Consider the following 12,839-nt stretch of genomic DNA (forward strand, 5'->3'; position numbering starts at 1 on the left):
CACCGAGCTCGCCGAGGGGAAGAAGATCTCCTAGTGTCTGTTGGCTCTGAATGGCCAGTGCTTCTCGCAGCTCCATATGGATTCCAACCCCCTGACTGGGCAGCAGCGCCTGGGCGAGGGAGCGGGGAAGGCAGCAGCCCTGTCCCTGCTGGGCCGCTGCCCGGACTGTGCCGGCAGACCCTGAGATGGCACCAAACCAGCCAGGATGGTTCCCAAGAGGAAACACTCAGGAGTTTGTCTCGAGCTCGGCCATCCTGGGGCCGAAGGGCTTTGCTCCGTGCCGCAGACGTGTCATGCGGGATGTTGGGTATCACTTCTCCCCCTGTGCCTCCCCTCTCCCTGAGAGAGGAGTCTTGTAATTCGGGCCCTCCCCTGCAAGTCCGGTGTGCTACTTGGCAATAAGAGACTGGAAGCTGAGAACTAATCACTGTCATCTGAACAAGCCTCTGCTAAAGGAGTGTTTTCTTGTTCCACGAGACATGCAAGGATCAGGTCCACATGCAGAAGTGAGGGGGCATAAATTTAAATAAAATCACTGGGCTAATTTTCAGCAGGGCTCCCAGGTGGAGCCCCAGTGACATGTCCCATGACGCACCTGTGGGACAATGCGGGCTGTATCAGCGATGTTGCAATGCAAAATGCATCAGGACACTGCAGTGCTTTCCTGTTGCGAAGGGAAAGGGAAAATAAAGCTGTTGCTGCTTGTACATCTTCCTAAGCTGGAATCTTGGTTTTTTTAAAAAAAAACAAGCTTGAGTAAGTGCTTGTAATGGTCTGTCCAGCATTTTGTTTTGCTTCCCTTATGTTTTATAAAATAAATATTCATAACATGAATATGTTGGAAGGGACCTTAAAGATCATCTAGTTCCAACCCCCCTGCCATGGGCAGGGACACCTCCCACTAGACCAGGCTGCTCAAAGCCCCATCCAGCCTGGCCTTGAACACCTCCAGGGATGGGGCATCCACAGCTTCCCTGGGCAACCTGTGCCAGTGTCTCACCACCCTCATAGTGAAAAATTTCTTCCTAGTATCTAATCTAAATCTACCCTCTTTCCATTAAAACTGTTACCTCTCATCCTATCGTTCCACTCCCTGATAAAGAGTCCCTCCCCTTCTCTCCTGTAGGGCCCCTTTAGGTACTGGAAGGCCGCTATAAGGTCTCCCCGGAGCCTTCTCTTCTCCAGGCTGAACAACCCCAACTCTCAGCCTGTCCTCATAGCAGAGGTGCTCCAGCCCTCTGAGCATCTTGGCGGCCCTAATCTGGATCCACTCCAACAGGTCCCTGTCCTTCTTATGCTGAGGACTCCAGAGCTGGACGCAGTACTCAGGCGGGGTCTCACCAGAGCAGAGTAGAGGGCCAGAATCACCTCTGTCGCCCTGCTTGGCCATGCTGCTTTTGATGCAGCCCAGGATGCGGTTGCCTTTCAGGGCTGCCTGTGAGCGCACATTGCCGGCTCCTATAAATACCTATAAATACATTTTATGAAAGATTCTAAACGGCGGCGCTACCCGCGGCCGGGCCCGGGGAGGAGCAGCCCCGCGGCGGCCGCCCCTGGGAGACCCGGACCGGCACCTCGGCCACCGGCGGCCACCGAGGGCCGGGCCGGGCCCCATCGACGGGCGGAACCAACCTTCCCGGCACCCGCCCCGAGAGGCTGCCGGCGCCCTGTGGCCGCCGCACGCCCGGCGCCGGCAGCAGGGCGGAGCGGGACGAGCGCGGCGGCGGCCGCGACGATGTGGGGCGGAGGCAGGGCGGCCCGCGCCCTCACCCGCGCCCTCGGGCGCCGGCGGGCGGCGGCGGCGGCGGGCGGTGAGCTGGGAGGGGGCGCCGGTGGGGAGGGCCCCCGGCCTGGCGCGGCGTGGTGCCCGCGGGCGGCGGGGCCTGGCCGGCCCGGCGCGGTGCCCGCAGCTGAGGTGGCCTGACGGGGCGCTGTTTCGGCGGCCACCTCGCAGCAGGGCCCCAGCAAACCTCCCACCGGATCCGACCTTGGCGGTTGCTTCTGGTGGCGTCTCCCCGGCCCTGGGCTCGGCGGCCCGGCCGCGGCCTGACCCCCCTCCGCCCCCGGCTCAGGTCGGCCGCTGTTTTCCGGCGGCTGCGCCGGAGGAGGCCGAGGCAGCCGCAGGCCAGGCTCGGTGCTGGCGGGCTCCCCCCAGAGCTCTCCCGAGGGAAGCGTTTTCCCCCGGCCACCTCCTTCGTAGCCCTTCTTCATCCCGGAGGGATCTGTAGGTTTTTCCGTCGCACCCTGCCGCCTAAAGTCACCTTCAGGGGGCTACTGCTGTGGGGCAGTGGGGCTTTGCTGTGGTTTGGGGGCTGTTGGTGACAGCGGGGCGGTGGGTGAGTGTCCCTCAGGCCTGGGGGAGCCTCACCGCACCTGGAGAACCCTGTTCAAGGCCATGTGTCCGCACTGTCTGTGAGGTTTTCTTGTATTTCCTTAACAATTCATACAATACAAACTGTGCGTGCAGCTCCATATTTCTTATTACAATATGGAATTTCTTACTCCTTTGTCCAGACAGGAATCAGAGACCAGGGTCAGTAATGATATCTGTGCACATGCACAGCCTGTGGTCAGAGTAAACGTTTTGGTGAAATTTTTGCTAACTGGAACATTTCAGCTACCTGAAAAGTTCTTTGTTTGGGCTCTGAAAAATGTCATCACACATAATTAGAGAAGTACTGGGGTGGTGAACTAGCATATGCCCTTTTTATTTCATCCCCATGTGCTCCCTAACTACGATAGTGAGCAAACGTGTAAAGATTTGCCCAGTTAGTATTGTTGTTCTAGAGCGGTGGCATTGTTAAACTAGGGGTTTTTGCCTATGAGCTCTCATAAAGCTGATGTTTTCCATTCGGTTGCTTTCCTTTTATTGATGCAGATGACCATGCTGATCTGTCTTTTCAGACAGGCCTGAGAGGTGCCCTTCAGAACTATAACTGGAAAATACAGATGAAATCCAGCGGTACTCTGCCTGTCTCTCCAACTGAAATAAAAAGCAGTATGTAAGTATTGTATCTAAAATAATCCTGCATGACAAGGACTATAATTTTCTATAACAATTTAATTTTACTTTGTGTCAGTGTTACATGAAGTGATTTTTACATCTCAAAAGTGTTTAAATGTTTGATGTGGCCTATTTTTGTTTTATTAATTACCAACTTAAAAATTACAGATACGCAGCCATCTGTTTTGGGAGATATGTTATACATACAGTATATAAAATCTGTTTGTTATTAATCAAGTATAACTAGAACCTCTAAAGGAACATGAGTTTGGGTTTTTTTTTCATTTTCTGATGCAGAATTTCTTTTCCCATATCTCATCTGACATGAAACGTCGGTACTGGTTTCATGACATTCAGCTTTCATTATTTAGGCTCACCATGAAGAGACTTTTCAGCACTTCACACTCATCAGTGGATTCAAAGGAAATGAAAAAATTCCAGCTCCTCGCACATAAGTGGTGGGATGAAGAAGGAGAATTCTCAGCCCTTCATTCTATGAATGATATTAGAGTGCCATTTATTAGGTATGGTTTTGAAGACAGATTTATTTTTTTTTTTAGTATGTACTGTTGCTGCAGAACCTCAGAAAATATTGTAAAAGAAAAACACTTAGTAGTACTTAAGATAAATGCATATTGCATCTACTAAACCACCTTGTGTGTTTGCACTTAGTCACATCCCCTTTCTTCCAGAGATACTCTGTTGAATATGAGTAGTAATTATCATTTGGGAAATCCACTTTCTGGAGTAAAGATTCTCGATGTTGGCTGCGGTGGTGGACTGTTAAGCGAGGTAAGAAGCAGCATGCTCCAGTTTCTCTTGCTAAAAAGCATACAAAGTACTTGTATTGTTTTACTATTACACTGCTTAATTTCTAATCCTCTGAGGAGGAGCTTTTCTCTTCTATGATATATGTTAGTTTCTGAATGTTTTGGAGCAGTTTGCAGAAAAGGAGGGAGTTGGTAATGAGGAATTCTAAAATTGTGAGGCTCATCAGAAAAATAAGGTTTCAAACACTGTAAAGAAAAGGAGAGGGGGAAAATTGTGTGAAAGTCTTTGAGTATTCCTCTGTGCAGTCACAGTAGGACAACTTTTTTTTTTTTCTTTTTTTACTTTGGAGCCTAGACAAGAATACTTTAATCATGACAATCCTCATTACTAAAGGAGTATTTTCTATTATAAACTTGTCCTTACATGTTCACTTCTTTGAATTGCTTATCTTCATTTTTTTTATATTGGGGGTGGGGATTCTTGCCTTTGCTTTGATCTCATGGGAAAAGCATGGAATAATGTCAGACACCTGAGGCATACCTCCTCTCTGTCAGGAGAGATTCTCCTGGTACAGAGGCTGATGTTACTGCTGCTTCTTGGGGAGTCTGCTCAGACTTGGGACTGAGAAGGAACTATTTTTCGTGGAACCCTTTGGCCGCACAGGCTCTGAACGGTGCTGTATCCATTATCAATGGACTAGGGATGGTTTGTGAATTTAGGATTACAGATCTGGCTGAGTTACTCTGGGAACTTCATCAGCATCTGAAACGAGGCGTAACAAAGGGACCTGAGTCTCCCCCCCGTGTTTTCTTTTTTCTTTTATTCTGAGCAAAATCCTGTAGCCTTGTCAGAGTCTGCTCTCAAAACCGGTGTGCTGCATCACCTTCTCAGACTGAACAACTGGAGAATTCCAGGTTGGAATAACATACATGTGGTCATGTTCTGCAGCCTGTTTCAGTTTCAAAAGAGGTGATGGCTGAGGTGTTAACCTGTGAGTAAGAAGACACTGGAGAAACTTGAGTGACAGCCAAGCCTGATGCTATCCTAGTAAACATCAGCGTTTAGTTCTCAGCAGTGAGAAAGTCCCAGAGATAATCATATATTAAGTAACCATTAAAAAGATATGAGGATTTACCATTACAGGTGGATGTTGAAGAAAGTAATGATGGTAATTAAATACGGCATTGTTTTCCCCTCTTTAAGTACTGTGTTGATTTTCCCCCTTTGTTTTTCCTCTATCAGAGGGCAATAGTGGAGGAAATCTTTATTTGGTGTAACCAAATGGATTCAGAACAATTTATTTTAAAAGACAATTTAAATGTGTTTATTCCAGTATATAATTTTCTAAGAAAATTAACACCATCTCCCCCAAATCTAAAGAATTTCTTGCTTTAACAAACATTTAAAATAAAACTACTGGATCAGAGCTCATCGTTTACTGTTGTTTGTCTTGTTCCCTGGTAATGCTTTATGGATCGTGTATGTACATTGCAAAGCTGCAGAAACTTTTAAGTAAATTGTTTTCATGCAGAGAATAAATTATCCTCTGTTTTATTAGCCTCTAGGTAGACTGGGAGCTTCAGTTACTGGAATTGATCCTCTGGAGGACAACATTAGAACAGCAGATCAGCACAAGTCATTTGATCCGGTCCTGGCCAAGAGAATACAGTACAAGTCCAGTTCACTGGAGGAGATTGTGGAAGAGTCTATGGAAACCTTTGATGTAATCGTAGCTTCTGAAGTAGTGGAGCATGTGGCTGACCTTGAAGCGTTTATCAAGTGTTGCTCTCTGGTGTTAAAGGTAAGAGAGTTTTTGCTTTCATTATTGGGAATATTTATTCTCTTTTATTATCATTAAGGCTTTCATTTGAAGGCATGTGAAAACACCTAAACCTGCATTCATTCCTCCACTTTGGAGTGCTTGAGATCCGAAGCCTACTCCAGAGGTGCCTTCCATTCTCCTCCATCTTGCAAGTACACGTTCCCACCTTCTGTAACTAAAGTTAGAGAAAATTTATTTCCCCAGCCCTGCCTTAGAAAAGTGTTAATGGCATTACCTAGCATTGCAGTTTTGCTTTGCATCAAGACCTTAAGAAATCTGGTTGCATCTGATTTCACTGAGGTGGGAGGAAACATTGTTGGTGGATGGCAGTGGCTCAGACTGCATTGAAACTGGCTGCAATGATGTTTCTGACTCACAAGATTCTATTCCAGCTCTAGCATCACATCAGATGTGCTCCTGGATTGCTCTTAAAGGGTCATAGTTATGCTTGGAGATACCAGGTGTCGTTTTATTCCTCTTGATATTATTTCATTTGTAAAGGGTGGTAGGCCCAGTACACAAGCAGCAGCTTTCCTTTAATCTCTTGATTTATCTTTCTGGTCATCAGAAGGAATATAGATTATTTGAATGGAACACTTAACTAATTTTCAGCCTGCTGGGGACATAGAAATTATTCTTTATTTCTACCAAACAGTCTCTTTCAGTACTTAGAATTCATTTCTGGCTTTGTTTTTTGACCCTGTAATCATTAAAACAAGCACGGCATTCAGCAGAATCAAAAATTAGGCAGTATTGCATGTTTTACTTTGGTTTTAATTTAAAAAGGTTTTCTTTTTACAGGAGGTAATTATACCATTATATCTTTTATTTATCTACTTCTCAGCAATGTTACGTTATAAGGGACTTTGTCAGATGTTCTTTTGGGCAAGAAAATGGTTATCAGACCATCCAAGACTTTGATTATGCTGACTCTTTGAGGACTACTGAGTCATACTCTTAGAACGTTATATTCTTTATTGTATTTAAATGGTATACTTGTAAATATTGATCCGGGGATGAAATTAATTCTTACTCTTGCAGCATGTAGACTTGAAGATAGACAAATTATGTGTTTTAATGTGATGAAATTTACCATTTTTTTTTTAAAAATAAATATTCTTCTGATTTAACATTTTAATCTTTTAATTAGCCTGAAGGTTCTTTGTTCATTACTACAATCAATAAAACACAGCTGTCCTATGTCCTGGGAATTGTGGTTGCAGAAAAAATAATAGGCATTGTACCAGAAGGAACACATGAGTGGGAGAAGTTTGTTCCCCCCGAAGAGCTGGAGCGCCTCCTGGAATCAAGTAAGTTCTAGGCCAGATGATGGGAATGCGGAGAGGTATCCAAACGCTCCCTGTAGAAATGGCAAGGGGATAAGCTAGGTGGGGTGAGTGCTAGCAACAGTACACAGCTTCTCCTGTGTGAGTTACCGGTTATATGTTATCAGTATCGTTTCTGGTTTAAAGACACTGCTGCTTACTGGATTTTGCATAAAATAAATAAACTAAGTGGAGTCATAAGAATGCAGAGATTACTCAAACAAAATGACTGTCACAGCTGCCTTCCGTTTGATCCCCTAACTGAAAATGCCAGGGTTCTCCATCCTGTTCTGGTGACAGAATGTACGCCCTGAAGTGGTTCATACGCCGAAGGTCAGGTTTGAGAAAATAACTGCATTGGCACTCCAGAGCTGCGCTGCTGCCACTGCGTTGTTCGTCAGCTTCATTACTCAATAATGGTAAAAGAATGTACAAGATCAGTGATGTGATACAGCTGCTCACCACCCAATGATCAGGTGCCCAGCCCATCCCGAGCAGCGATTGCGGATCCCTGGCCCACCCCCATTTATATACTGAGCCTGATGTCTGTGGGATGGAATATTCCTTTGGCCAGCCTGTCCTGTCTCTGCTCCCTCTCAGCTTTTATGGGAAGCTGAAGTCCTTGACTTAATGTAAGCATTACTTAGCAACAACTGAAACAACACGTGCTATCAACATTATTCTCATACCAAATCCAAAACACAGCAGCTACTAGGAAGAAAAAATTAACTCGTATCCCAGCTGAAACCGGGACATAGCGGTTCACATCCTGGTGGTTCCTTCTGTTCTCCCTTCAAAAGGAGAAGCAGGTGCAGTGGAGTGATTTGTTTTGATAGGGTGTGTGTTTTCCACCTTCCCTCATGCATCCAGCTGGGACGCAGCAGAGCCACGCAGTGAACTGAGCGCGGCTCAGCAGGGAGTGCTAAATCACTCTTCACTTGCACTGAGTCCGTGATGGCATTCTTCTGCCTCTTTCTCATCTTTTCCATTCCTAAGGGGAGTCTGCCGAATCCTTTCAAAGACGTGCTCAGATTTTGATTTTGATATGTGTGATATCAATCTGAAGAATGTCTCCACCTGCAGAAAATGTTACCAGTCACCAAAATGTGGTGGTGTGAAGTTGGGGTTTCTAGCATACGGCTTTGAGGTGGCTCACCATAAAGCATGCTCATGGTACGTGGCCTGGCACAGAGCTGTCGCTGCTACTGCCGGTAGCAGGACCCACTGTCACCGGTGATGCCGTTGCCACTGCCTGTGGTGGTGTGTGACAGAGGCCAGCTTGTGAAGCTCTGCTCCCCAGCTCGGAGGAAGAAGACTTGTTGTTCTAAAGGGTTTGATGTTGCAGTGACTTAGAGTATTTCAGAACATCAGTTGCTTTATGGCTTCTTTCTTTTCTAGATGGCTTTTCAGTCAAGACTGTGAATGGGATGTTGTATAACCCCCTCTCGGGGTCGTGGAGCTGGATGGAAAGCACGAGCGTGAACTATGCGATGCATGCGGTGAAATCCGGGGCTCGGGCACAGTCCAGCCCCACAGACGCCCTGTCAGAGATGGAAAGCGAACAGCCCTCAGCCACAGCTGGCACTACCGTGTGACAGTCTGAGATGGGTGGTGATGGACTGCCACCAGGAACAGCAAAGAAGGTTTTACCCAGGTGGACACAATAAAACCTTTTTTAACAACAAGCTTACCATTTGCATTAATAATGCTTATGCTATTTTTGGCCAAATATTTTAGGGCAGTCTCAGAAAAAAACCAGTGCCCATTATCTCAGGAATAATTTAAGATTGAAATGAGCAACGCTTTTAAAGAGTAAGTATTCTTATAAAAAAGTGGTTTTGAATTGTTGGACAGGGAAATGCAAATTATTCTGTCAGTAGCTGGGAGGAAGCTCTTATATGTGATGGCATTTTCAGTCCTACTAGGAAAACTCAGATCTCCATAGAATAATAGCTTAAATGTAGAATGAGTTTAAAAACACAATAGTGTATAATAAATAAAATGCCTTAGATATTTAAGTTACTGAACTGAGTCAGTTAAAATATAGAAAACACTTTAAAAACCGCAAACACTTGTTTCTATATTATGCCTTCTCCCTGAGAGGAGGAAAAAAACCAGAGAGCTGCGAACCTTTTCTGTCAGATCGTGCTATTTCTACAGTTGACGTGAGCTAACTGTGCAGGGGTGGAAGAAGAATCTCCTAGACCAGAGTGCCTCAGCTGGCAGAAGTCTTTTCACCATAAAGGTACTTGTATCTGTGCCTATTATTTCAAATTTCTCGCTCTACCGAAATGAAGGGAAGTAAAGTTGCAGGTAGAATTTTACTGAGCAGCCAGAGTTTTATGCTAGAAAAACGATGCATTATCAGTCTGTCCTAGAATTGAAGTTAGATACCTGCTCACTCTCAAGTCCTAGTGCCAGGTTAAGGAAAAGCGTTGATCTGCAATGAAATAGGACTTTCTCAATAAAATGTCTTGTGTATATCCATGGCAGTATCTCTTTCCTTCTCTCCTCTTCCTCTCAGCTTGTTGTATACAGGTAGAGAGGTGGGCTGGACGTGTTTTTTCTAACTTTTAGTTTGCAGGGATTAAAAGTAAACTTTTTTTCTTTCTTTTTTTTTTTTTTTGCGGGGCGGGGGGTGGTGGTTCAGGGGCTGTGTGGATTTTTTTTGCTACCACTGCATTTTTCTTGCTGTAGAGGTTTGGTGGGCTAAATTATTGTATTACAGATCTGCGTTCTTGCTGGTTTGCTGCACCTGCATGATGCCTTGGGATCCAATTTCATGATGGATCTGATGATGCACGGAAGAATATAGTTAATTTATAATGCAAATAATAGTAATTCATACGTATTAAGACTGAAAAGGGTTGTCTAGTGTGATCATTTCCATGACAGTAAATTCTGCTTTATAATACCTGTTTGGGCTGTATTTTGGCTTTGGGAAGAAGATTCATCTTCATGTAAAGAGTTGAGTGATGGAGAAGCCACTATGTCAATAAGTAAATTGTTCCAAAAGTTCATCAGTTGAAGTGGTCTAACCTCAGATCCCAGCCAGTGTTGTCTTAATGTCTTATATTTTTAGGTTAAGGACCTCTCTGCTATCAGCTTTCTCTGTCTTGTAAATCTAGCTGGTGTAGTTTCAAGTCAAGTCACCCCTTAATTTTAGATAAATGGACTCTACAGCTGCTTACTGCTGCCGTGTAAGTTCGTATAAAATTTTGTGGTAAACACCCTTTTTGAAGCATGCTGGTGGAAATGGACACAGCATTTCAGTAGCGGTCTCACTAATGCTGTCTGCAGGAGGGATGATGTCGTTCTGCTTCTGCCTGATCTTCTTTTGCACAGGCATTTGCTCCATCGGTCACGCGTGCAAAGCAGCATGCAGTGTTGGGGAGAGGCGTGACACCGGGGAAAAATGTGGAGCCAGAGCACATAACCAGCAGGCTTTGTTCCCAGCAGGGCACGTGGGTGAGTTCCCTATGCCAAGTAATTGACTTCAATCTAAGTTATTTATAGCTCTATGACTGACTGCTTCAAATTTTACCAACAGTGAACGGAAAGAAACAGTATCTGGAAAGCACTGAGACCTGGGCAGGTTCCTAGGGTAGACCACTAGAAACACCCCCTGAGGGGGAGCAGTCTCCCGTTCACCGATTTCCTAAATCCAGATGTTTGTGTAACCAGCTGACCAGCTGTTATCCTGGCTTTCTCATCCTTTCCTTTCTTCCTGCTTGCTTGTCGCTTGCGTGTAGTTTTTCATTAAACTGTGAGCCGCCTGGGGAAAGAACTGGTTTTTTTTTTTTTCACTGCTATTTCTATTGCACTTAGCACAAAAAAGCCTTTGATGCTGCTTGGGTTCTCTGTCCGGGCTCACATACCAAATTAACAATGGCTGGCATTTAAGCAACAAGCGCATGGACCTGGTTGTCCATGGATACCCCTGTTTTTGACAAAAACCTTTTCGCAAGCACCTGACCTGCTGCTCCTGCACGTGTATAGGAGCCCTATCACCCTGGGAGAGTTTAGTGAGTGGTGTGGGGACTGCTTCAACAGGTCCTTGTACCCATGGCATGTCTCCAGATGTCCCTGTGTGCTCCATCCTCAGTCTCTAGCCCCGGAGCATCCTAACTATTCTGGCTGTATTTCATCCCTCTGGTTAAAACAACCTCTTTTAAATCTAGAAAGTAAATGATTGCACTAGAGATAATTTTAGTGAGATAACAAACAGTGCGAGAATGTCCTACACCTTGCTTTTTAGCTGGTTTTTGGTTTGGGTTTTTTTTGGTTTTTTTATCCTTGCATTATTCATGAACATGCATCTCTGGCACAGTGTAATCAAATTCAGTACTGTGCGCTGAATACATACTATATATTCATGCTGCAGAAACTTTTTTCTTAAAATCTGTGCATAGGAAACCAGTCGTGATTTCACTCTTCTCTTAGCCTGGTTGCTGTGGAGATTTAATAGGTGCTACTGAAATGGACAGAATTTAAGTCAAATAAATATGCAAATCTTTGACTTTCCTGTTGCAACTTGTTCATGACTATGGAGCCGTAGCTTCAACGTTTACAGGAATAGTGATGGTAGGAGGTGTAAAAAAAGTAATGTTATAGCACCAGGCACGCAGCGGGGACTAGTGGTGAGGCAAGAGGTGATTCTTGCCTTGATATTAGGAAAAAGTCTTATTTGGGGCTTGCTCTTTTTCAGCCCCTGTGTTTATTTCTGGTTGTGGACCCTTGACTCTCCTATTCCCAGCCATTTGTTTCTGCAACACAACAAATCACAGCAAGGACCTGATCTGGCCAAAAAAATCCAAAAGAGCAAACACTGGTGCTCTGGGTGGTCTCAGCTGTTTGGCTCTGCTGTGGCTTGTCGTGTGTCTCATCTCTCCCCCATTGCTCCGCACGGTCCCAGTCCCAGCCCTTTGGTGAGGCTGGTGCTTGTCCAAGTTTTAAATCTTTTTTTTTTCTTTTCTTTTTTTTTTTTTTCCTTGGGGTGCTGGTGGTGGTTGTGCTGCTCAGGGAGCTGAATTTTCCCACTGTCGAGGACTAGTGCCAGCCAGGAGGTAAGCAGTGGGAGCACAAGGCCAGGGAGAAGGTGGGGCAGAACAGCCCCATGAGGCTTTTAGGTTGGCTCAACTTGTCTGGTGGAACAGCACTTTCAGATAATAATTGAAAAATGAATTTAACTCAAGCCCAATTTGGGTAGTCTGAGAGCCTCAGAGGAGATTTGCATTTAATTTCCTTTTAAAATAAAAACAGAACTTGAAGTTTCCATGACGTCCTGTTACACTGTCTCATTCCCCATTGTTCCCTGGAGGTCAAGTGGCATTTCGTAGCCATTTTTGCAGGACTTTTTACATTTTCTTTACATATGTTTCCACAAACAGCCGGTGTCAGGTTTGTAGGGAATGGAATAAAGGAGGGAGGAAGTAGTGGGAAAGGAAATCTGTAGTGGCTGTGAGTAGAGATAAGAATATCTTGTAAAAAGTTTTTCTGAAAATGGCTTCTCAATTTCTTTCATTATGTTGAAATCTCAGCTTTAATTAAAAAAAAAAAGGCAGCTTATTTTCCACACGCTTCTAAGAAATGCTTGAATGGAATAATCACATGCAGTCTAGAGGTTCAGAAGCCAAAAGGCGCAGCTTCTCTAATTAGCTAGCCTGATGAAGCAGACTGGAAAAGTGAGACAGAACGTTAATCATCACGTGTGTGTTGACACCGTGGTTGCAGGGATGTGAGAGGCACCCAGAAGTACCTGGGATGGGGGACAGCATTGAAATTGCAGAAGGAAGAAGAGCGATGCCTGGAAGATAAATGCAATTCCAATGGAGATGCCCACAGGCAGGAACAACTGTATCCTAAAACTGCAACACTGTTGACTTCAGTTGATACTTATTTAATAAAATTATTAATG

General features: G+C 44.9%; 1 protein-coding gene across 5 annotated transcripts; it reads left to right on the forward strand.

Annotated features, from left to right (window-relative positions):
• The first annotated feature begins 1,690 nt into the window (after positions 1-1,690).
• Positions 1,691-11,441, forward strand: COQ3 (coenzyme Q3, methyltransferase). Of its 5 annotated transcripts, XR_008465658.1 has the most exons (8): positions 1,709-1,811; positions 2,879-3,002; positions 3,376-3,528; positions 3,697-3,796; positions 5,334-5,576; positions 6,748-6,907; positions 8,321-10,390; positions 10,473-11,441. XR_008465658.1 is itself a non-coding variant. In XM_054196572.1 (7 exons), exons 1-7 carry the CDS (start codon positions 1,736-1,738, stop codon positions 8,515-8,517), a joined length of 1,053 nt encoding a protein of 350 aa, XP_054052547.1. In that variant the 5' UTR covers positions 1,691-1,735; the 3' UTR covers positions 8,518-11,441. The 5 variants fall into 5 exon arrangements, 4 of the variants coding, with proteins under 4 accessions (XP_054052547.1, XP_054052550.1, XP_054052548.1 ...); XM_054196572.1 differs by having other exon boundaries at positions 1,691-1,811; positions 8,321-11,441; XM_054196575.1 differs by having other exon boundaries at positions 1,704-1,811; positions 2,905-3,002; positions 8,321-11,441.
• The last annotated feature ends 1,398 nt before the right edge of the window (positions 11,442-12,839 follow it).

The sequence above is a fragment of the Rissa tridactyla genome, chromosome 3 (assembly GCF_028500815.1).
Source record: "Rissa tridactyla isolate bRisTri1 chromosome 3, bRisTri1.patW.cur.20221130, whole genome shotgun sequence".
NCBI lineage: Eukaryota > Metazoa > Chordata > Aves > Charadriiformes > Laridae > Rissa > Rissa tridactyla.